The sequence below is a fragment of the Acanthopagrus latus genome, chromosome 23 (genome assembly GCF_904848185.1).
Source record: "Acanthopagrus latus isolate v.2019 chromosome 23, fAcaLat1.1, whole genome shotgun sequence".
Taxonomy (NCBI): Eukaryota; Metazoa; Chordata; class Actinopteri; order Spariformes; family Sparidae; genus Acanthopagrus; species Acanthopagrus latus.
This window is the reverse complement of record NC_051061.1, coordinates 8,883,404-8,905,828: the sequence shown is the minus strand read 5'-3', so window position 1 is coordinate 8,905,828 and position 22,425 is coordinate 8,883,404. Positions and strand designations below refer to the sequence as shown.

At 43.1% G+C, this 22,425-nt stretch overlaps 1 protein-coding gene across 1 annotated transcript in view; it reads left to right on the top strand.

Moving 5' to 3' along the window:
- cacna1ha (calcium channel, voltage-dependent, T type, alpha 1H subunit a) overlaps positions 1-17,736 on the top strand; it is a 125,607-nt gene extending 107,871 nt beyond the window's left edge. Inside the window, exons 27-37 of the mRNA XM_037089131.1 lie at positions 272-423; positions 748-857; positions 1,064-1,197; positions 2,047-2,117; positions 4,456-4,534; positions 6,862-6,983; positions 8,386-8,541; positions 9,109-9,249; positions 9,410-9,578; positions 11,546-11,703; positions 11,797-17,736. Coding sequence (XP_036945026.1) covers positions 272-423; positions 748-857; positions 1,064-1,197; positions 2,047-2,117; positions 4,456-4,534; positions 6,862-6,983; positions 8,386-8,541; positions 9,109-9,249; positions 9,410-9,578; positions 11,546-11,703; positions 11,797-13,170 — 2,666 coding nt within the window. The 3' untranslated portion in view covers positions 13,171-17,736. The remainder of the gene's footprint in view (positions 1-271; positions 424-747; positions 858-1,063; positions 1,198-2,046; positions 2,118-4,455; positions 4,535-6,861; positions 6,984-8,385; positions 8,542-9,108; positions 9,250-9,409; positions 9,579-11,545; positions 11,704-11,796) is intronic.
- The last annotated feature ends 4,689 nt before the right edge of the window (positions 17,737-22,425 follow it).

Genomic DNA, 22,425 nt, shown 5'->3' with positions numbered 1-22,425 from the left:
AAGGGCAGCGGTGTGCACCGAAAGTCTTGCAGGACGGGTGGCAATGCTGAAAAAAAAAAAAAGGGCACAGTAGTTAAGCTGGCAAAAGCGGCGAAAGACACGGGCATATTGGTTCGATCAATCCCTAAGAAGGGAACTTTTGTAGCTTCGGCGGTTGCGTTTCCCCCACCCACTGCACCTTCCCGTGCACACCACTGGACACATGTAACATCTGAATATGCAGAGCAGTTACTCACTGTTGCTTTCCGTGTGTCCCGTCTGTGTCCTTCAGAGGCCAAGCAGAGGCCCTACTACGCCGACTACTCCCCCCTGCGCCTGTCCATCCACACACTGTGCACCAGCCACTACCTGGACCTCTTCATCACCTTCATCATCTGCATCAACGTCTTCACCATGAGCATCGAGCACTACAGTCAGCCGCAGGTAACCCTTCTTTTCTGCACGCGCACACACGAGCAGTTGTGGCAAGAGCGGTGATACTTGTAGGCTCCTGGGCAACCATTCACTTAACTCTCATTTAACACAACCGGAGACCATTTTGTATTTGCTTACTGTCAAATAAACACTTCTGTGGATATCACATACTAACAAACTGAGGTTGGCATCACTTTCCCGTTAAGATCTTCCTTATAAACTCATCTGAAGTCCAAATAAACTTGAATTTTATTTGCCCTCAACAAAAACAGAACAATTTCATGTCCAGATGTCCTGACATAATTCTCTGTCTGTGTGTTTGTGTGTGTTCAGTATTTAGAGGAGATTCTCAAGTACTGCAACTACGTGTTCACCTTCATCTTCGTCATTGAGGCGATTCTCAAACTCGCAGCGTTCGGCATACGCAGGTTCTTCAAAGACAGGTAAGAGTGAAGACACAGTGATGTGAAATGTTATAGTTGCTATTTATTAATTATATGTCACTATTTCCTAATTACATTATACGTAGTGTAAAATACATGTTTGACCCTCTACCTTCATACATAACATGGAGAGTAATACTGAAATGGAGTGATACCAGGTAATGATTAACTTTCCCTCTCCTACGTGTGTTTATCTGTGTGTTCAGGTGGAATCAGCTGGATATAGCGATAGTGGCGTTGTCCATCATGGGCATCATCCTGGAGGAGCTGAAGATGAGCGCAGCCCTGCCCATAAACCCCACCATCATCAGGATCATGAGAGTGCTCCGGATAGCACGAGGTAGAAAAAACACACGCCCACACATCCGTTCATCCATTGTTCAGCTACTCTGTGATGATGATGCTGCAATAGGGCTGCAACTATGGATTATTTTCAGTGTCAGTGAATCTGTTCCAGTAAAGTCAATTCAGTGATTTTCTCAATTAAAGTATGAATTCATTGGTCAGTAAACTGTCAGAAAATGGTAAAAAAAAAAAAAAAAGTCCTCAAATGTTTCATTTTCAGTGATAGAATGTAACTAAGTACATCAACTCAAGTACTCTCCGATGTAATTGCACTTGACTGGAGAACTTCTACTTCTACTACTAAACAGTCTGCTTTTTACTTTGAAACACAATTATTGATCTGGCTGATTTTCAGTGTACAGGCCATACATACAAATATATTTAGAATTAAATTTTACTTGTACTTTTGATACTTTGGTACACTTACTGCGAGAGAACTACTTAATACATGAGTACATTTAACACCAGATACTTCAAGACTTTAATAAGAAACCAGAAAATATTCACATTGAATAAGCTTTGTTTCAAACCAATTAATTGGTTATCAAGAAAAAGTCGGCTCTTAATTGAATTTTGGTCACCTAATTGAGTAGTCGATGAATCGTTGCTGCTCTAATCACATCCTATCCATGTCGTGAAGCACTTTTTTTCTCGTATTATTTCAGCTTGTAAAGTAGCGTGACACAGGCAGCTCCTGGCATCTGGCAATAAAATACAGCACAAATCTTTGTGGCTCCCTGCTGTACCAGTATCGCGCCGTGCTATTCTAAATTCTGCAGCATGTGGGGGCTACTGAAGCCAGAAACAACTTTTTTTTCAAGACCGCTCCTCTGTCTCTCCGCAGTGCTGAAACTCCTGAAGATGGCCACAGGGATGAGGGCTCTGCTGGATACCGTCATGCAAGCGCTGCCGCAGGTAAACTCAGACTCAACGCGGTCTTAAACAGAAAAAGACCGACTGTTGTTGTTTAATTTATGATGTCTTCGCAGGAATGTAGGCTAAAGACGAGGGCTGTGTTTGGAATAGACTCTGAAAGATTTATGCTTGTTGATGAATATTTAACTCAAGTCGTATCCATCCACGTTACAGTATGTGCATCCTGACCCTGAAATGTCTCATTTTGTACATTCTGCATTTTGTACAATCTGCATGATAACAATGTCCAACACATCACATCACGTGTTGTAGACACAAACTCAAATAAAACAAACACTTTTAATGGACTCATTTGATTGTCTTTACATTTGAAGATATAAAAATTAATTGGACAGTTCTAAACAAGTAATCCGTTTTGATACTTGTGCTGAAAGATGTGAAGGCGCAGTGAGAGTGGACAGTGCGGCTGAGGACATGGAGGCTTCAGAGAGATCAGCTCAATTAATAATCAAAAACGTACTCACTTCACACAGCATTTTTTGGCGTGGATTGGACCTTGATCGCTGAGCTGCGCGGTCTCTTAGAAAACAACTTTAACCGCCTGACAGTGCAGTCGGCCTCCTCCCTGATGTTATCCTCCTGACATGCTGTTTTCTATCCAGTCAGCGCACACTAGTGTTTAAAGTTCGTCCGCGGATGCTAAGGGAGTATCTCAGGTCTCTCCTGCTGCCTGGCGCAGCTCTCAGAGCCAAAGAGCAGCCGCACCGCAGACTATGATGCACAAGCGGTGACAGACTCCATTGTTCTGCTGTTTTGTTTTTTTTCAAATGTCAAGTGTACACATAAAAACCATCGGGGCTCAGAGTGCACGGGAACAGATTTTTAAGAACTGCATGAAAGACAGCACGCTGGGAACTTGTGACAGTGACAGTGTGATGCAGATGTAGTCGTAGGAAGGGATTCTGCCTTGATGGCCACCAGCAGGTTTCCTCAGTGTACTGAGATGAAGGTGCTGTGAAAAACTTGTCCACCTGTTAATTTCTGTCTGTTTAACAAGGTTGAATTCAGTTAATGTCCTACAGGAAGTCTATCCATTTAGGTTCTTTTTTTTAAGTATTTTTTTGGCCTTTTATGGCTTTACTGACAGATCACCTGAAGAACCCCGGGCTGGGAGTTGAACCCAGTTCTGCAGCAAGGACAAAGCCTCTGTACATGGGACACCTGCTCTACCAACTGAGCTAAATGGCACCCCATCAAATTAGTTTCTGAATGAAAACTGAAATCATAGTAGGTAGCATCGTATATATATGCAAAGGAACAGCGTAATTTCATACTATTTCACTTTCACTGTTTATGTGTGGCAGGTCATGCCTCATTCCTTTCTGCAAACAGTGTTCGGGGGATCTTATTTTCCTCTGAGAACAGCTTGCTTATTCACTTATCAACCTCATTAATATTGTAAATATCACAATTCTTTGAGTTTGAAATTCTTCTCCTAAGCAACATAGTGCCCCTTTAAAGAAACAAAAAACACATATGAAAGGGTCCATGGTCTGTTTTATAATTTACTATAGTACTTTAAAGGCTGGATGAGCACAAATCCATTAAAGTTTTACAGTGCAAGGCTTTCTTAACATCCTTTTTTAAGTCAGTAGTCACAAAGGATCATGGGAATCTGTATTCCCCTAATGTGTTTTTTTAATGATTGAATGAGTAACCTGGTGTGACTAATGACTAAATATAGTATCCTGCAGAAATGACTGTATCTCAAAGCGCTTGGTACCACTGGATTCAGAGCACTTTCAATTTCATTATGTGCATACGTCCAGTGTAAATCTGATATTTAGGATTTCGGATTACTTTTGTGGAGTGTCTCTTACGTTTGTAAAAGAAAAAATAAAGTAAACCACAATAAACACTGTATGTGAGCATGCAGCCACATGTTCTGATATTTCCACAGCAAAGTTTTTGTGTTTCCACCTCCAGAATGACAAATTCTGCGGGAGTGCTTTTGTTGCCCGCTAAATATAGCTATGAGCTAGGTGAAACAAGGACATAAGTGCTTGGAGTACACCTGTCGGCACACAGATACCTGCCCCACAACCCTCAGTGTGCAGAATCCCAGTTCAAAGACAAGCAATGTTGACGTAAAATGTCTTTATGTGACCTAATCGGTCTTGTATTAGGCAGCCTGGTATTTAAAGCAGATCTCAATCAGTAAAGAGTTACTGGTGCACAACATTTGTTTTTTTCATATGTAATCCGTGGTTAGTCAAGGTCTCTAATGTCTCCTATTCCCTGCAGGCTTGAACAAGTATTATTTTTAAACTGTAGTGTTTATGTGCAGAAGGAGATCTAACATGTGCTTCCCTTCCAGGTGGGAAATCTCGGTCTCCTCTTCATGCTGCTCTTCTTCATCTACGCTGCGCTGGGAGTGGAGCTCTTCGGCAAACTGGGTCAGTCACACTACCACTACCAGTAAACACACACACGCAGCACAGTCGACAAGCTTCAGCAAGAAAAAAAATGTTTTTTTTAAATCCACTCATTACAACCACAGTCACGACGCCGAATCCTCTCTCTCCTCCCCCATCTGTCTGCCCGGCTCTCTCTCTCTCTCGCTCCGCCACTCTCACATCAGAGGGCTGCTTCTAACAAGAAAGAGATCACATTTGCATGATCACATTTATTTACGTGTTGCTTCCTCAATAGGCCGGCTGCTTCCCAACTCATTTTCTCTGAGAGAGAGAGAGAGAGAGAGAAGGCATCTGGGAGGACTAAATGAAAACAACTTTGTGATGAAGATGTTCGCTTTCTGTGGTACGCTATTAGGCTTCCGCTCGACATGTTGGGAAGTCGAATGGATGTCTGTTTACCAGTTTTATAAATAAAAAAAAAATCCCTCCCTGTGTCTTGCGACGATCTTCACTCTCGCAGAGCTGCTGACAAATGTTTTTGGGACGCACTGAATGGCTTATTTTCCCTCTCCGTGCCTCAGCTTACATGCTGCTTTTTAAAACTTACAAAGCCGCAGAAAAGACTCTGTCTTTGGAACGGGCTTGTAGAGATGATTGTTGGAGAACATTTACGGTGCGGCTTGGTGAGGATCAGGAAACGTTATTAAATTTTACCCCTTTTAGCTGGGGGTTCGATTCTTTATTGGACGATTCTTTAAGTCACAAGAGGTTTCTCGGCGCTCACACAGATTACATTTTACATAAAACAGCAACATTCAAAACACGTCCCTTGCCCCCCCCTCAGTAAAAAGGACAAAGACTTTGCAAGATCTGAAATCCCTTTGGGAGACCTAAGACATGGAGAGCACTGTACGCTGGGACGATGGGAGTCTGAACCTCTGTGACCGTGGCATTGGCGGAAGGCAGAACAGATAAGAGAAGGTCATAGGCAAAGAGAAACATGAAAGAGGATGGGACGAGGGTTGAATGTTAATACTCTTTGGATTTAAGCTTTTGTGCAGATGGCAGGTATTTTGAGCGTGGCTGATAGTGAATGTATTTCAGTTTGAATAAAGTTTAACCTTACTGTAGCATTTCCTGTTGGCTTATGGGCTGCAACTTCTGGAGTTTGGCAGTTTGGTTCTTTGGAAACCGGAAATGACCATATTTAGAGGAGAGGGCAGAGCTGGTGAGGACATGCACTGCCACACTTGGCAGACTGGCACACCTATTTTTTACTCAGGTAAAGATACTTGAGTAAATACTCAAGTAAAAGTAAGATGGCACAGTACCGGCTCTGAAATGTGCTCAAAGTAAAGTCAAAAGTTTCCCTCTGGCAGATATTTTAAGACATCATTTCTGTGCAAATCTAGCCAAACCCGAGCCTACAGTAACTGAGTATTTGCACTTAGTTACTTCCCTGGCTCAAAATAAGTTGCTGTTTCAGCCACACCCTAAGAATACCCTCCTGTATTTACTATTTCACTCTAAACAGGACCATAATTTGAACATCATGCTGCCTTGAAGAAGACGTGGACTGGACTAGCAAAGCGTTTACTGTGGTAATAAATCAAGTGATATGTAGGGTCATTCTCTCATAAGCTTACATACAATTGGACCTCTTTTCGCAACCAGTGCGGTTGCTGCCTCCTGGTCATTAGGAGGAATGCAGGTTTAAGGGGCCTCCATGTTGGCTTAGGGAGCTACGTCCATATTTTATACAGTGAGTGGTTTGAATCTGAATCCAAATCAAATCACAGAGCTCTTAAAACCAAATGCCCAGTTGATTTGATTATTCTCAGTAAAATGTGTGGCTATGTGTGTGGCTTCAGTCTTTTGTGTGCAGAGTTTCTGGAGTTCTTCTGAGCCTTTCACTCGTTGTGAAAAGAAGCTATTTTTCCTGGTGGTTGATGCCTAGACTCTGAAACAAGGTACACAATACTCGATGGACCGTCTCCTTTCACTCTGGCTTCCTGCTAATGTGAGCCGGGCTTCGAAACAAAGGAATATATCTCCTGGTGGCTGTTATGAGTCTGTTAACAGGCTCCTGAGGGCTTTCTATCAAATTGACCCTGAGACTGATAGAGACGTTCCCTCTCCTCCAGAAGACCGGTATCACTTCTCCTCTGTCAGCTCCATGGAGACACGCTGCTTAGTGTGTGTGTGTGTGTGTATGTGTGTGTGTGTGTACAGTGCACACTGCTTTGAATTGGACAGTTATATGATCATTCATACTCACTCATCTTGCTGTCATTTGTGTTCCCTTTTAGCCCTGTTATCAAAAGTACGATGTGATTAACACCTGTATGTGTTTGTGTGTTGATCAGAGTGCAATGACAAGAACCCGTGTGAGGGTCTGAGTCGTCACGCGACCTTCGCCAATTTTGGGATGGCCTTCCTCACACTGTTTCGAGTGTCCACTGGAGACAACTGGAATGGGATTATGAAAGTATGAACACACACACACACACATGCTTGCATAAATGATGACTAGATTATCTCATAACCACAGAGAGAGCAATGACCTCCAAAACCAATTAAGAAGTAATAAAGTGGCTTAGAGCTGAGCAATGTCAATACTTTAACATCTTTGACTTTTCCTTTATTAATAAAATGTGATGAATGATGTAATCGGCCCCAGCCGGCTCAAAAGATATATGTTAATAGGCCAATGAGGGTGAAGTTGAGAATAACGTTTTCTTTCTCAGCTATTAGTGTTAAACGACTGCCACGACATTAATCACAGTCGCAGTGTTGCTGATTCCTGGCAGATCTCTCCTGACATTATGTTGCATTTCTTTAGATTTGTAACATTTGAAGTCAGTATTTTTTCATAATGTCATGCAATCAATCAAATTCCACCACTCAGTAAAGTGCAGTCACAGCTCACCAGTCACAGCCCTGCACTTTCTACATTGTAAATCTCCTTATTTAACCCCTCATTCATCCACTTTTATGCCTGAATATTTCTTTAATACGCAATCATTTATTTATTTATTCCGCCCTATTCTGGGATGGGGATGAGACTGTACCCCTGGCTCAGCCTCTGGCTCAGAAATAGAAGGGAAGCTGCAGGTCGTTTTTAAGGACAGGAGACCAGGTCACCCTGATTTAAACAGCAATTTGACACACATAGCACTGCAGGGCTGTTATGAAAAAGTTTGGAACCTTCAACGGGTCAACACCTTCATGGAGCTGTGCGGGTGGCCCCCCGGGGAGACAAAGTAATGCTGTCACATAATAGAACCATACACCCTGACGTCTATCCAGTTGTGTTCCCGTCCCCCCTTTAGCTGCTGAGGGCGCTGTGCAGGGTTTTCATGTAGGCCTCTCCTCACCGCTCTTTATCTGTTCTATAACTGCATAAACAAGCTGTTCTCAGATGAAAATAAGGTCCCCACAACACTGTTTGAAGCTAGAAAAGTTTATTTCTTCAAGTCAAAACACACATTTTCCAAGTCTCGACATTCAGTTTTTCTCACCTTATGCAACTGGTTTGTCAACAGTCATGTGTAGCGAGCTAAACGTCTACACATTCCAACCTGCCCTCCATAAACTAAAGTATTTCAGCAGCTGCAATTTCAACACATCCTCTGCTTCCCTATGTAACTCCCCCTGTCCTTTTGTAAAGCTGAATGAGGCTCTAGATGATATACTGTAACCATGGTTTCTTAACAGTTTAGATTTCCAAAGCGTTTGTAGTGTCGCCTCTGGCATATCAGACCGACAGATGATCAATTGAGCCTCTCCACCTGAAATAACTGGTGATGTGTGAGTGTGTAGCACGCTGTTTCTGCACTCCCTCTTCAAATCTCTCTGTTCTGTTCCTCTTTCTCTTTGTGTCTTTTAAGGACACGTTACGGGACTGTCAGCCAGAGGACCACTGTCTCTCCTACCTGCCACTGGTCTCTCCGATTTACTTTGTCACGTTTGTGCTCATGGCCCAGTTTGTGCTGGTCAACGTGGTGGTGGCTGTTCTGATGAAACATCTAGAGGAGAGCAACAAGGTACAGTCACTAGAGTGGTAGAACAAAGGGTCAGTCCACCAATTTTACACATTAAAGTGTGTTTGCAGGTCTTTAGGAGCACTTGTGCATATGAGAAAAAAGGTAGTATGAAGCCTTTTGTCTAGAGGAAGCTGCCCGTGATCTGATAAACTGCCTCCAGTGATGTCACTCAGTGGCCAGATTGCACTGTTGGTAATGTAGTGAATTAAAAGCACTGTTGGACTCATTATGAGTGAATTACGGTGTAAAAACAAATAATCAAATTGAACAGCAGAACCAGAGACGTCACCATTTTTAATCCACTCAGCGCCTACTTTACCCACAATGCAATTTAGCCACTCAGTGACATCACTGGAGGCAATCTATCAGATGACATAGAGCTGCTTCTGGAGCCACAAAATGTTTTTTACTACTTTTTCACAAATGCAGTTGTAGATGCAAGATCCTCAGGATCTTTAAACACTTTAAGTGGTGGAGTTACCCTTAAAACTAACACTTTTTCTGAATGGATATCACCATTTACCATAAAACTGTGGCCAGGAAGTAAAGACACGTGTTACTTTGCAGGAGGCCAAAGAGGATGCTGAGATGGATGCAGAAATCGCCTTGGAGATGGCGATGGAGAGGCAGCGCAAATTAAGCACAACCTCCAACAACAGTTCAGTGGGAGGGACCTACGTTGGACCATGTCCAAATTCACCTGGACAGGTAAGAAGAACATTAGTGTAACTAGGGTTGTAATGGACAAAGTAGGCTTTTCTTCAATTTACCCTTCATTGGAAACCAGCATGTGTCACACTATGTTGTATCAGTGCCAGTAGTCACAGTCAGTGTGTAAGATCTGCGCGGTCTCTGTCTCCCCCCTCAGGAAGAAGAGGTGCAGTACGGTGACCAGAACCTGCTGTCGCCAAGGAAGATGTCTGTATCCAGGATGCACTCTCTGCCTAACGACAGCTACATGTTCAGACCTGTACGGCCCGCCAGCGCCCCCTACCCTTTGGAGGAGATAGATCTCAGTCCCCAGCACCAGCATTCAGGTAACCTTAATCTGCTTCAGTGCTAACCATCGGATCAGAATGTTTTGTGCTCTATCTTGTCTTTGTGTTAGACAGGCAGTGATATATTTTCTCACAGTCACAGTTGGTAATTCAATAAACCTCACATGGACTCAGATTCTCCCGTGACACTTGCATGTTTCTAGGGCCGACTGAAATCAATGCTTACAATGCTAACCCACAGATGGCTAATACTATGATTTAATTTTAATGAAAGACTTTAGTTATAAATACATGGTTTGTATGTAGTTTTGGGTCCCCCAGAAGTTCCTAGGATGGTGCACACATTAATAAAGACATGATGCACAGATCAGGGCCGCACAATGAAATGCAAATATTATTCAAGTCACAAAATGGCCCAGCGCATCATCCATATAATAGGCGCTGCAAGTAAAAAAATATGTCACAATGTACCATTATGAATTAATCAGTGTGGTGCTGCAGAGATGACTGGGCCTGACAACACATTCTCCAGATGTATGGTATCATGCCTTCACATCATCATCGTTTTCATGTTTTTAAATTGCAAATTAGAAATGCACAGAGGTTGACAAATATGAAAATGGCTTTGCAAGTATGCAGCCGACAGTGACAATCAATCAGTCTAATGCAAGTCCATAAATTCTTCTTTAGGATGTTAAATACATTAACAAAGGAATCGTAGCAGTTTGCCATGCACAGCTTGCAAATGATTATTTTACTATTCAGCTCTATTGTTTGTTGTCAGATTCAAATCATCCTTTGCACACTCAAACTTGAATTTCCATTTCAAAGGGAAACACACATCTCTTTCATATTGCATGAGGTCTGTGGTGCTTTTCTTTCCAGTTCCGACTCCGACACAAAGCAAAATAAAACATAATACAACTTAGCTGCAGAATAAACATGCCGAGATCATGACTCAAAGCACTGACAAGCACTGTTTTATCTGCAGTCAGACTCTAATGGCATGTTGTGGCCAGGCCCAGCTCTGTCCCAAAGGTACTGACTGTAGTGGATGAGCCGGTTCATGTGAATCTCCTTCACACAGGCTCATCTGCTCAGTTGTGGAATGGCTGAATACTCAAGTTGCCAAGCTGCAAAGTCAGACAGCTATATAGATAAAAAGTGCCATCATCACATCTGTGGTGCTTTGGCAACTGCTCACTTTTTTGAGATTAAAAGAGGTTGATTTACAATCAAGTGACTTTCCAGCTTGGCCTGAAAGTACAGACTGAAAATGAACTCGTACCTCTGACTTTGCTGCAATGTTTTTAACCTGTTTCTTACTATGATTACATCTGAACTCACAGGTGAACTGGACCTGTGTGTGCAGAATGCCTAAGGTCCTGGTCACACACAGTCTCAGAGCAGTTATTTAACCCAGACTGAACATATGATGGGGTTGATTTCTCCTTGTCCCTGGGTTGCATTTCGATTTGTCTACTTTGGGCATAATTGATTGCCACGTTGCATTGCAGTTCTGTGTGTTATCAGCTCCCTGGTGTGACTGTATGTGACCAGGATCCAACGCCGAATGTGTCCTACAAACTATGACTCTATCACTGACAATCAGCTCAGTGCTGCTACCTGATAGTGATACCACTTGTGTTTTGATGAGCAACCTGTTCATGCTAATGATTTCTCATTCAGAAAACACTTTGTTTTGATAGCAAATTTGATAGCAACTGCAAACAAATTAAAAGTAAGACTAACTGAATATAATTGAATGAATTAAACTGAGTTGCTGTTGCTGAAATCCAAATATTCTATCAAAACAAAGTGTTAATGATTCGATATAAACAAAATAATTTCAAACTATCCCAAAGGAAATGGCCATGTAGTTTGTGTACGTGTTTGTCTATGCTCAGATACGCATGTGTTTTTCTGCAAGAATGCATGGGTTTGCATCGAGAGCGTGCACGTGTGTCTGTACCCCGTGCATGACTTCTCTACGTCTGTGACCTCAGGCTCAGTGACGTCGGTCCACTCCCAGCCATGTGACAGTCGTGCGCTGCTGCAGGTACCAGACGTTTCCCCCAGTCACCCCCGGACACCTCCCACCATCACCCTGCCCCGCATTGCCCCGCCCACGCCCAGCCCCTCCCCACGGGCCCTGCGCAGACAGGTGAGGGACGCCGTGTCGGCTCGCTACACACTTGCAAGTTAAAAAGTTCAAGGCGCATTATGTGAGAATTTGCCTCCTCTTTTTATGATGCAGGTGGCACTTAAATTGGATTCCGTGGTGTCTCATGGTTGTGAGCAACAGGAGAGGCCCAGCCCCCTCCATCTGCCTCCCCCCTCCCCTTCCCCCCTCCCTCTTCACACCTCGCCCCCATCTCCCCTGCCTCCTCCTCCCTCCTCCCCATCTGCAGTCTCTCTCCCACCTTGCTCCCCATCCGCCTTCCCACTCCCTCCTCCCTCTCCCCTCCCTCCTCCGCCGTCCTCCCCCTCGCTCCTCCTCCCACCCCCTCCCTCGCCCCGCCTCCCCCTGCGCCCCCCCAGCCTTCGGAGGCCGAGGCCGCCCTCCGCCGCGTCCTTCTGTGACCCAGCGGATGAGGAGGTGTATCACATCACCAGCTCAGCCCAGCACAGGTGGAGGGACAAGGAGGGGGGAGGGCAGGAGAGCAGAGGGAAGACCAGCCGCAGCCACTCCCTCTCCCCCTACAACTCCCCATACTCTCACGACTCTGCCTCCTCACCTCTTCCTCCCCCGCTGCCACCTTCCTCCTCGAGGAGCGCACTCAGTCTGCTCGGGGTGGGATTGAAGGACCGGGACTTCAGGAAGGGTTTGAGCCCTGACAGCGAGGGCTTCCAGGACAAGCCGACATCATTGTCCGCCGGTTACCCTGATGACCAGCGGCGCCACTCTATCGAGGTCTGCCTCCCGCAGGCTGTCATCACGGGTGACGACCAACGCTTCGCACGAGATGCTCACCGCTCGGAAAAGGTCAGTCAGGCATTTCCCTTGAGGGTGCAGTCAGTCGGGGGCGGTCACAGGAAGAAGAAGATGAGTCCCCCTTGTATATCCATCCACCCGCCCTCAGAGAGGGAACACCCTCACATTGCTTCACCTCCAAAACTGGCTGACTGCAGCATGATGCTGAGACGCAGGACGCCGTCCTATGACTTGACCCAGCACACAAACACACAAGACGTCGCGCAGATGCATTCCCCGATGCACACGCCGCTCACACCCATCCACGTACCGCTGCAAGCACACTCGCCGACACACACGCTGACACCCTCCCGGGCATCCACTCCGACACACACTCCTGCGTACACTCCTCCATCTGCATCCACACCCACGCACCCACGCATCCCGATCAGCCCGAACATCTTCATCCAGCCTCACGCACCTCTTCTCCCGCACGCAATGCCTTTCTCACAGACACACTCCCTCTCCCCCGCCGCGAGGCGCTCCCCTCTCACAGGTGACTACATGCCCCTCCCCCAGTTCACCTTCGACCAACCACAGTCCAGATACATGAGTGGCATATCAGACGCTGACACGGCCACCTGCTCTTCCCCTTTCGACAACAGACTAGGAAGCAGTGCGGGATTCAGTGCAAAGAATCGGAGGACTGCCCAATGAAAGTCGAGCATTGCCTTCAAGAAGTGAATCGATTGGTCAAAAATCTCTGAAACTGGAGCAGAGGGCCGACCTCAGCAGAGATTGGTGCTGGGGAGAAAATAAGGAGAAGTTTACGGGGAGAGGGAATTTTTTTTTTTTTTTTTTTTTAATTTTTGGTTTTGTTTAGATGAACACTGAAGACACATTATTCTTTCCAGAGAGAAGCTGGTACAGTCCGGTCCGAGAGTAACAGACAATGGATCAATTTTTTCCTAAACCCAGTTTGAAGGACAGCAGATCCACCGAGGCTGTACCAGTCAAACAGTACCCACTGTACATGGTGTGTACAGGACTTCTACTGAGAACACACCAGGACTAAAGCCACCTAACTCCGTAGCCAAAGTTTTTTTGACACACCATCCCCACCCACGCGAGCCAATCAGGAAGCAGCGTCTGGCTGATAACCTCTGACCTTTTACAGGAAAGCGGTTTGTGAAATGCGAGCGTGGGGGGAATTGTGGGATATGCAACTTCAGGTTTTCTACAGAAGTTCTGCTTGCCCCCTCCTCTGCTCCTCGATCACATTGATCGGAGCAGAAGCGTGTGCGTGCGTGTGTGAGTGAGCGTGTCTGCGTTTTTTCCTACGTGCGAGTACTGTCAAATCTGTTGTCATGGAAGTTGGCCATGTTATTCTTACGCCTGCAACGACAGAGAGGGGGAGCAGGGCCGAGCTGTAGTGTATGTTTATCTGTGTATCTGTGCAGTGTAAATAAAGGAAAATACTGTATTTGGTGAGATTAAAAATAGCTCTATCCATATGCACATATTTTTATAGAGATCTAACATGTTTTTTGCACACAAATTTGAATTTCAAGTTGCTTGTTTGATTTCCTCTGTTGTCCTCTTGTGAATGTACGTTTTTTTTTTTTTTCAAAACGGAGGGAGAGCGGGTGAAGGAGATCAAGCCCTCCTCTCAACGGGCTAGCTGAGGTTGAGGAGTGGGATTTTATTTTTCTATTTTGAAAAAGAGAGAGAAAGAGACGAGAACAGGGGTGTGACGTGTTTCTGTAGCTTTGTCTCAGATTTCTATGTGTTTGATGTCTATGTGACAGTCTTAAGAAGCGGGCTCAGTGATGCAAGCCAAATTTGTTTCCCCCTCCGCGCTGATGTCCCTGCGGAAGAGCACAGTTGATAACAAACGTGTGCGCTGTCTCTTTAAAAAGCTGAATCTACTGTTATGCAGGTTTTTGCCTTCACAGTACGTGCAACACAGGAAAAAACTACTGTACCTCAATTTATTTAATTGTCCAAAGAAATACATTTGAATAACTTTCAAGCGGCGTAATATCTCTAAATACAAGATGAGTCCAGCGTTGTGACCTGCCATCACTGAGCCCCCCCTTCTACAGCTGTTTTCAAGCTGGATCAGCTCTGACACCACTTTGTGTTCTGTACATCTAAAGACAACCAAACTAACTAACTTACTAAATATGTGTAGCCAGAGTGCAATAATAATAATAATATATACTTGTGAAGAATATAGTAACATCCACACTACATAAAACAACCACATTCTTGTGTTCGTACATACTGTAGAGCTACTATATATGATATAAATGATATAAATCCATTTTATATGACGATTGAGAGTATTTCTATCTCTAGTGTTCATGCTACTGTAGGTACCTTGCTGCCCCCCCCCCCCCTGCGCGTGGCCGCGGTGGCATGGGTGTGGCTGGAAGCAGTGTTAGGTATAGTGTAGATTTCTCTAAAAAGCTCAGGCCCGCCCGCTGGTGTTGTGACTGCGAGCAGAAGAGTGACATGCATCCCTGCAGAGGACTCAATAGGCCGTTCATCACTCCTTAATCTTATCGCATAAGACGACACACATATGGTGGATCAGTTATGTAAAACGAGCCTATACACAGATGGAATCATGCAAGGAGACCTCCCCCCCACCATCCCCGAGGTGTGAATGATGATGATTTTTTTCCTTCTGCTGGCTTACCATGCCATACCTTTATTCTGACACAGCACAAGGTGTATTTGTTCTCTTTCGTGCACAGTCTGGTTACACAACAGGAAACGTGCTGGTAAGCTACTTCTTCAATCCCCTATTTAAAGGCAGCTGGCTGGGAATGGCATCTTTGCCTTTGTTCCGCTCAGCATGTGACATGCACACCTCCTCAGTAACATGAGTGAAAACCAAAGTGCTTTGATGCTGTACTGTATTCAACACAGGCCCAGGATTACACGTTTGTGCAATGACAAACTTTATCTTTGTGAGTATTTGTGATGCATTAACTGTGTGAGAAAGGGTTTCTGGAGGTCGGTGAATATCTGAAATACTATTAAGCCAGTTTGTTAACAGGTAAAGCCCCAAACTTTTTTAATGTGGGCATCCCTCCGCACTTGAATTTAAAAGTGTTTAAAAGTGTTATTGATGACAGTCACTAAATGTGGCGTTCGATCTCTCCCTCTTCCGTTGCATTCACGTCAGATCACTGCTGTCGTATGAATCAGTAGCCCCCCTCAAGCGGTTGCCAGGTTGTGAGCTAGCTAACGATGCTAACACTAGCTGGCAAACATTGGCGATCATTGCTAATGCTAGCTACCAAATACACATACAGACTTAAAGGCATACAAAAAAAAAAAAAGAAAAAACGGATTCTCACTCATTAAACATCAAAAAAATAATATGACTATGCAAATAATGGATTGGGTTCCAGTCTATTTGTGATGTCAAATAATGCTCATAGCCATGCCCCCTTTTAATGATTGAGAAAAATTGTCCTGTTCCTTAACGGATGTGAATGCAGCCTTCTAGTGTCAAACTCTGTTCATAGATCGTTCTACACAATGAAGCTCAAACATTTAACTGTAGGAACAAAGATAACACATTTTTGACTGGAGGTTGGGCTTTAAAATGTTTATGGTCACTGTGCTAATACCTTGCAGTAAAAGCTGCCGATGCCTGCAGAAACCCTTTTTTAGCGCAAGGTCAGTGATGAAAAGCAAGAGGTCCAGATTATCATAGATTATTATCAGATTATCATTATCCTTCAACACTCTCATCATCTTTATGTCTCCCGAGCAGTATGCATGTACGGGGGAAAATCGTGAGGTAGAGCATAAGAAAAGAAAGAAACGTTTATCTGTTTGCAAAGGTTTGCATCTCGCAAAGACAGATTGAGGAGCTCTCGGAGCACAGATCACAATTTGAAAAATGCTGCTGCTGACGAACACAGCTGCCGCCGGCGTGTTCGTCCTTTGATAGCTCTCTTCTTCCAGTTCTGACATACAGAAGCACATCTGATGTTGGATGTCGTCCTCCCTCCTGTACATGGCACAGTCGCCGGCTCCCATGGTTTAAACAGAGTTTTGATACAGTATGTGCTTGAACACACTGTTATTGTGCAACTGCTTTGTCCTGTTTCATGTCCTCTTCCTGCACAGATTGTCAGCAACGGGAGGTTTTAAGTTGTCTGAAGACAGCCTCTTTCTGTCTCGCTCTTCTTTGACTCAGTGCAGACGACCCCGATCTACCGCATATTGCCATATTAATCGACACAGTTTGGTAGCGTGACTGCATAATTGTTCTTACGATTTACAGATCTTTGGATCTCAGTATTTAAATCCTGTTTTTGAGGAAACAGTTTTGACTATTGCATGTTCTGATTTAAGAAAAAAAAGAAACTCTTTTGGGAACGAATCATCTGGATGTTTTAGAGATTTTGATATTTGCATTTTCAGATGTTTCCATTTGTAGATTGACTACCTAATTGCACTGGGCTCTGGTTAATTGGTATCTGATAAAATACTAATTAAATGACCCTATTCTTTGTTGTCCAATGCAATACCGGGTGGTTATTTACTGTATGAGGACAGAGCTCCTCTTTATACAGTTTTATAGAGAGAAGTGGAAACCTAGTTGGTTCTATTTTGTTCAGAACCAATGTTATTTAATGTTGAGGTGAACCTTTTTTCACTTTATCTCCTGATACTCTAAACATGGTAGAACTCTGGTATTGGTGAAACTAATTAACTGATGTATATTTTATGTAGGAGTAGCCTCAGCCCTGATGCTCTGTAATGGACAGATGAAGATAGTAATAAGTTGTGATTTCTGGTTCGACACTGAGCTGGTCCGGCCTCGCGCCCAAGCCACTCGCGCTTCTGTCGCCGTGGCGCCAGACTTACGGAAAGTTCAAACTGTGATAGAACTTGATTTTTGATGAATCAGAAGCCTTGTGTTTTCTTTCTTTCTTTCTTTCTTTCTTTCTTTTTTTTAATTACAACCCTTCAGTGATTGGCACCCCCACCCCCAAACCCCCCCAAGCCTTACAAGGAGGGGAGGAGGTGTGTTCTGTCTGTCAGAGGAGAGCCAACGTGTCTGCAATAATAAGCCCTCCATTATTCCCTGTAACAGAGGGAGAAGGGAGGGGATGGGGGGAGGTGTTTTAAAAGGCTCGACACACAGTCGGACTCTCTACATTGTATCGTTGCTGATTATTGTGTTGATGACCAACCGTTGTCCTGAAGGATGTTTCCCTGTCAATTAAAAAATACAAGATTTTTTATTCCTGACTGATGTTGTCTGCTTTCTTTATTTCTGTTAACCTATTTATGATCCATTCCTGCTGAATTTCAGCCTGGGTGATGTCAAGATTATCATACATTATCAGATTAACACTCTCATCATCTTATAGTTTGCTTTTGCCGATAAGGAACACAGAATTACAATACAGTAATGCTGAAGATATGTTTTGTAAACTTAAAAAACTGTCGAGCAGAGTGCACGGACTAGTTTATTTGACAAATCTTAAAGGTGAAAAAAGTATATATAAAGCCTTTTGTGGCTCTAGAGTAAGCTGCATGTAATCTGATAAATTGCCTCCATTTATGTCAATTCATTCTTGAAGCCTACATCACCCACAATGCAATTTAGCCACTTATCGATATCACTGGAGGCAATTTACTAGATAAGATGCTGTTTTCTCTGGAGCTGCAAGGAGCTTTAAACTACCTTAACGTGCAGTTATACTTCCCAAGACCTGTGATCACACTTTAACATGACCAATTGATTTACCCTTTACATGTTTATTCTCATTCTAGACTATATATACAAAAACCTGATTCTTTAAGCTCTCAGTCAATATCTTTCCCATATCAGTGTTAACCTCAGAATGGAATTTGGCAATCAGTAAAGTGAAGACTTAAAAAAAATCAAGATACATGCAAGTTGGAAAAAATTAATTGATCTGTAAATTTATCCAGATTTGCACAAAAAGCGAGTTATTCTATGCCGACATCCCATCCTTCATGGAAATCTGTAAAGTACCTTTAGTGCAATCCTTCTGACAAGCCAACCAACAAACACAGCCTCCTTGGCGGAGGTAATTGTATGCCTTTGGGCCACTCCTGACTCCACGGTCCCTTTTAACAATTGGCAGAACACAAATGCACACCTTCACACTCCATGCCAAGTGTCAGACCTCCTGTCGGGTGAAAACTGTGGCCGCCAAAAAGAATTTGTGGACCGACCTACAGTGACCTATAGAGCTGCTGGTCTCAGCTTAAAGGGGGCATATGATGACGGAGGAGAACAAAATATTCCACAGTGATGAAGTAAGCAAGTGATGAAATCCATCATTGAGAAGACACAGACATAATGTTGAACGTAGGAGGAATGTTCTGAAAGACTACCTCTTTTTTTTCTATGTAATGATTTAATTGTTAATTTAAAAAAGCATCATGTGTGCATTAAAACTTTATTACCTCAACAGTTCCATTCATGAGTGGGAATGGCACCTCCAATTCTACGCTGGCCAACAACACTGACAGATGAGTCTGTCAGGAAAAGGTATGAACATCATGAAGTGTTAAGTCCTCAACTTGTTCTTGTATTGCTTTACTTTTCTATCTTTGCACTAGATTGTATTCTTCAAATGTGGCACTATGATGGCAAGTATTTTTTTTTTGTTCTCTTTGTGTGGGACCAAAGTTTCTTTACCAGTGGGATCAAAAAACACGATGGAAGTGAGGTACTGATGGTCATACCAAAGGTTACTGCTGTACAGGCTGTCAATAATAAACAGTATAGTGTACTATATAGAGTATTGACAACCAGTGGCCGAGGAAGTTTTCACATCATTTTCTTATGTAAATGTATGCTGATGTGTGAAGTTCCGGCATTGAAAATAAAGTTGAACTATGAAAACTAACTAAGAATGATCAGGAAAATTAAAATGACTCGAAGCAGAAAAATGTCCCCTATGACAGTTATTTTATATTAGATTATTAGATTATTATTATTAATCAAGTATGCATTCTTAAGAAGCTGAGACATTTGAACCATACAATGTTTTTGAATGACTATAAAAGTTCTAGATGCCAAATTGAGCACCAGCGTGTCAGACCAAAACAAAGCGACCTGTCAGCGACTTGATTTTTATATTTGTATAGTAACTAAGGCTGTCTAGTTAATGTAATCATGTAAAAACTGCGATATTTCCCTGTACAGGCGACTTAAGTTACCTGACTTACAGTGCTCAGTTCTGACCCAGATAAGAAGTCAGTCAGTCATTATCTTTATTGTGATTTGCAAACAAGTAAATTAAGCAGGCTTAATTAAATGTATATATTGTAAAATCAGTAAAAGAGGACTCTTGCACATACATTTACAGTCACTGAAGAGAACATTCAAATATCTCACAGTTCATTTCTCTCCAATACAAGCACTGAGTGAGTGTGTCGAATGAATCAGTGGTTGGATGTGCCCAAATCCCCTCCAGTTATACAAAGACCGAACAGAAGTAATTGTTTTTTGACCGAAACAGAACAGATTAACAGTCAGTGCTCATGTGTGAGACAATTCAAAAATCAGCACACTATCACATCAATAATTCATCAAGAAGTAAAAGACTTTCGTCTCAGCAAAAATGCAAACAGACAGCCGACTAAGACCAGCAGGGCAGATCACATCGGTTCAGTTCTCAAATCCTGACACTGGCTAAAATTCATTTTTATCTGCTGCGCTGTTGTGAACCATACAGACCTCTTGGATCATCTGGAAGAGGTCTGCTAACAGCAGCACGGGGTTTTTTATGCACCATAGATCTGAAACAAATTCATCTGTCTTATTTTATTTATTCTTCTATTCACTTTTTTCACTTTTTATATTGATTTCTTATACTCTCCTGTGAGTCTTCTGTATTTCTGTTTCTTTGGGACTAATTGTTTTGTGTAAAGTATTTTCAACACTTATGTTGTTGAAGGGTTAGAGGGTTGAAGGGTTGTGAGAGATTAAACAAACTTGTCTTGCTATTGTAGGGAAGAATCATAACCACTAGGTGGCAATGTCTGATAGTCTAAGGATTCTGGGAGTTGGTGAAAGAGCACATCGTTTTGCATCAACCAAGATTCTCATCATCAAAGTACTGATCATTAAGTCTGAGGTAAGTGGATTTGTAGTTTTACATATTTAATGTTTTCCTTTAATACTGACAATATTTGCCCCAGTCGGATTTTTCCTTTTCTCCCTTCAGTTTCAGGTGTCACCAGACAACATATGCTGTGTTCTTAAATCTTTCCCCCGAGTCAGCCAAAATCACTTTAGTCATTTCAAACAAAAGAAAAATGACTAATAGATTTTTTCACAGCAATGGCTGGACTGAGAAGATAAAAACCTGCAGACTACATCCCCAGCCCCTCGGCTCTCATGGTTTTGCTGCACCATCTTTCCCCACGGCTACAGGATGTTCAGTTAGCTCAACACAAGATGGTGCTGTTCAACATCATATACAAGGCAGAAAAATGTGACTGTAACCACTACTGGTGAAGTGCTTTGTGTGTGTGTGTGTGTGTGTGTGCAAGCGTGCGCATGCCAAGCGTGCATGTGTGTTTGTTAGTGAAGCAATGTCAGTTGTAATATGTTCCTGTGAGAAGTAAAGGTCAAGATGACAGAATCACAGAAAAAAAAAAGAAAAGCCTCCACCCCTCCCCCTCTGACACGAGCCACAGTGCCTACTAATAGCTTTTCTTTTAAAATGCCAATATTTATTAAAGCCTTTGTCTGCTTAATGGATTTGCTGTTGCAAATTTAATTGTAATGTATTACCCATTTGTAATAAAATCTGTCTCAGGCTTTCTACTGCGCTGCCTTTTGATGCTGTGACGGACAGATTCTGGGTTTGAATGCAGCTCTGCTGCTCCACGATTGAAATTAGCCAGTCAAAGCTGCATTCAAAGACTGACTTTGCCTGCAACCATTAAAGACACATCTCTCTTTTTGGCTTACACTCCCTCTGAAGTGTAGTTTATAAAGGCAGCCTTGCAGATAGACTCCAACCCATCTCCATATGTCGCTTCACTTATCTACTCTTCAAACAAGTCAGTCACCTGGTAACAGTCGTCTGTCAGCCTAGCCAGGTTTTCCATCTTCACGGTGCCACAAAGCATCCGCCATCAGCTTTTAATTGGACATCCACATTTGGCTGTGACAGCAAAATGCCCCACAAGACTGGTCATACCATATCATAAAGTTTCCTCCTTCAGCACCTGCTCGGATACAAAGCGAAGCAGTTTTGTCAGGTGTTGATATGACAGCTTCGTCTGTTGGGACAGGCCTTACAAAGCTATGAAAGATACTTGGCATTGAGAATGTAAGTAGTGCAGTGAGCGTCAGCTTAAAAGTGAGGGTGTAAATCCCAGTTACAGTGAACACCTTCTCTGCTAGAGAGTCCTTGAGCAAGACATTGAACTCTGAGCAGATGACATATCATTGAAAGGGAAGGCAAGTACAAATAATGGAAGATGGGCTTGCTGTTTTATTTGAGAAACACTTAAACACATCCTCATCCCTTAATGACTGAAAACCTTGATTGCCATTGACAACAAAATGACGACAGTTTCCAAATCAACATATCCTTCTATGAATGTTTGAGAGTACAAGCAGCAGGCGTACATAACCTACGTTGTGCTGGTATTTTAACGTACGGGACATCATCATGGTAAATGTTGTGAGACATAGGCTGGTTAGTTAGGTTTAGTCACCAAAACTACTCGGTTAGGTTGAGGCACAAAAACTACTTGGTACTTTTTTGGGCACAAAAACTGCTTGGTTAGGTTTAGGAAAACATCACAGTTTCATAATTACATAAGTGACACAAGTTAAAGCAAGACATTGTTACTTTTTGAGCTAAAGATATTTGTTTGTTGAGTCTCATCCCCAGGTCACGAAACACTGATGCCTTGTCTCAGGTCATCGCCAACCCC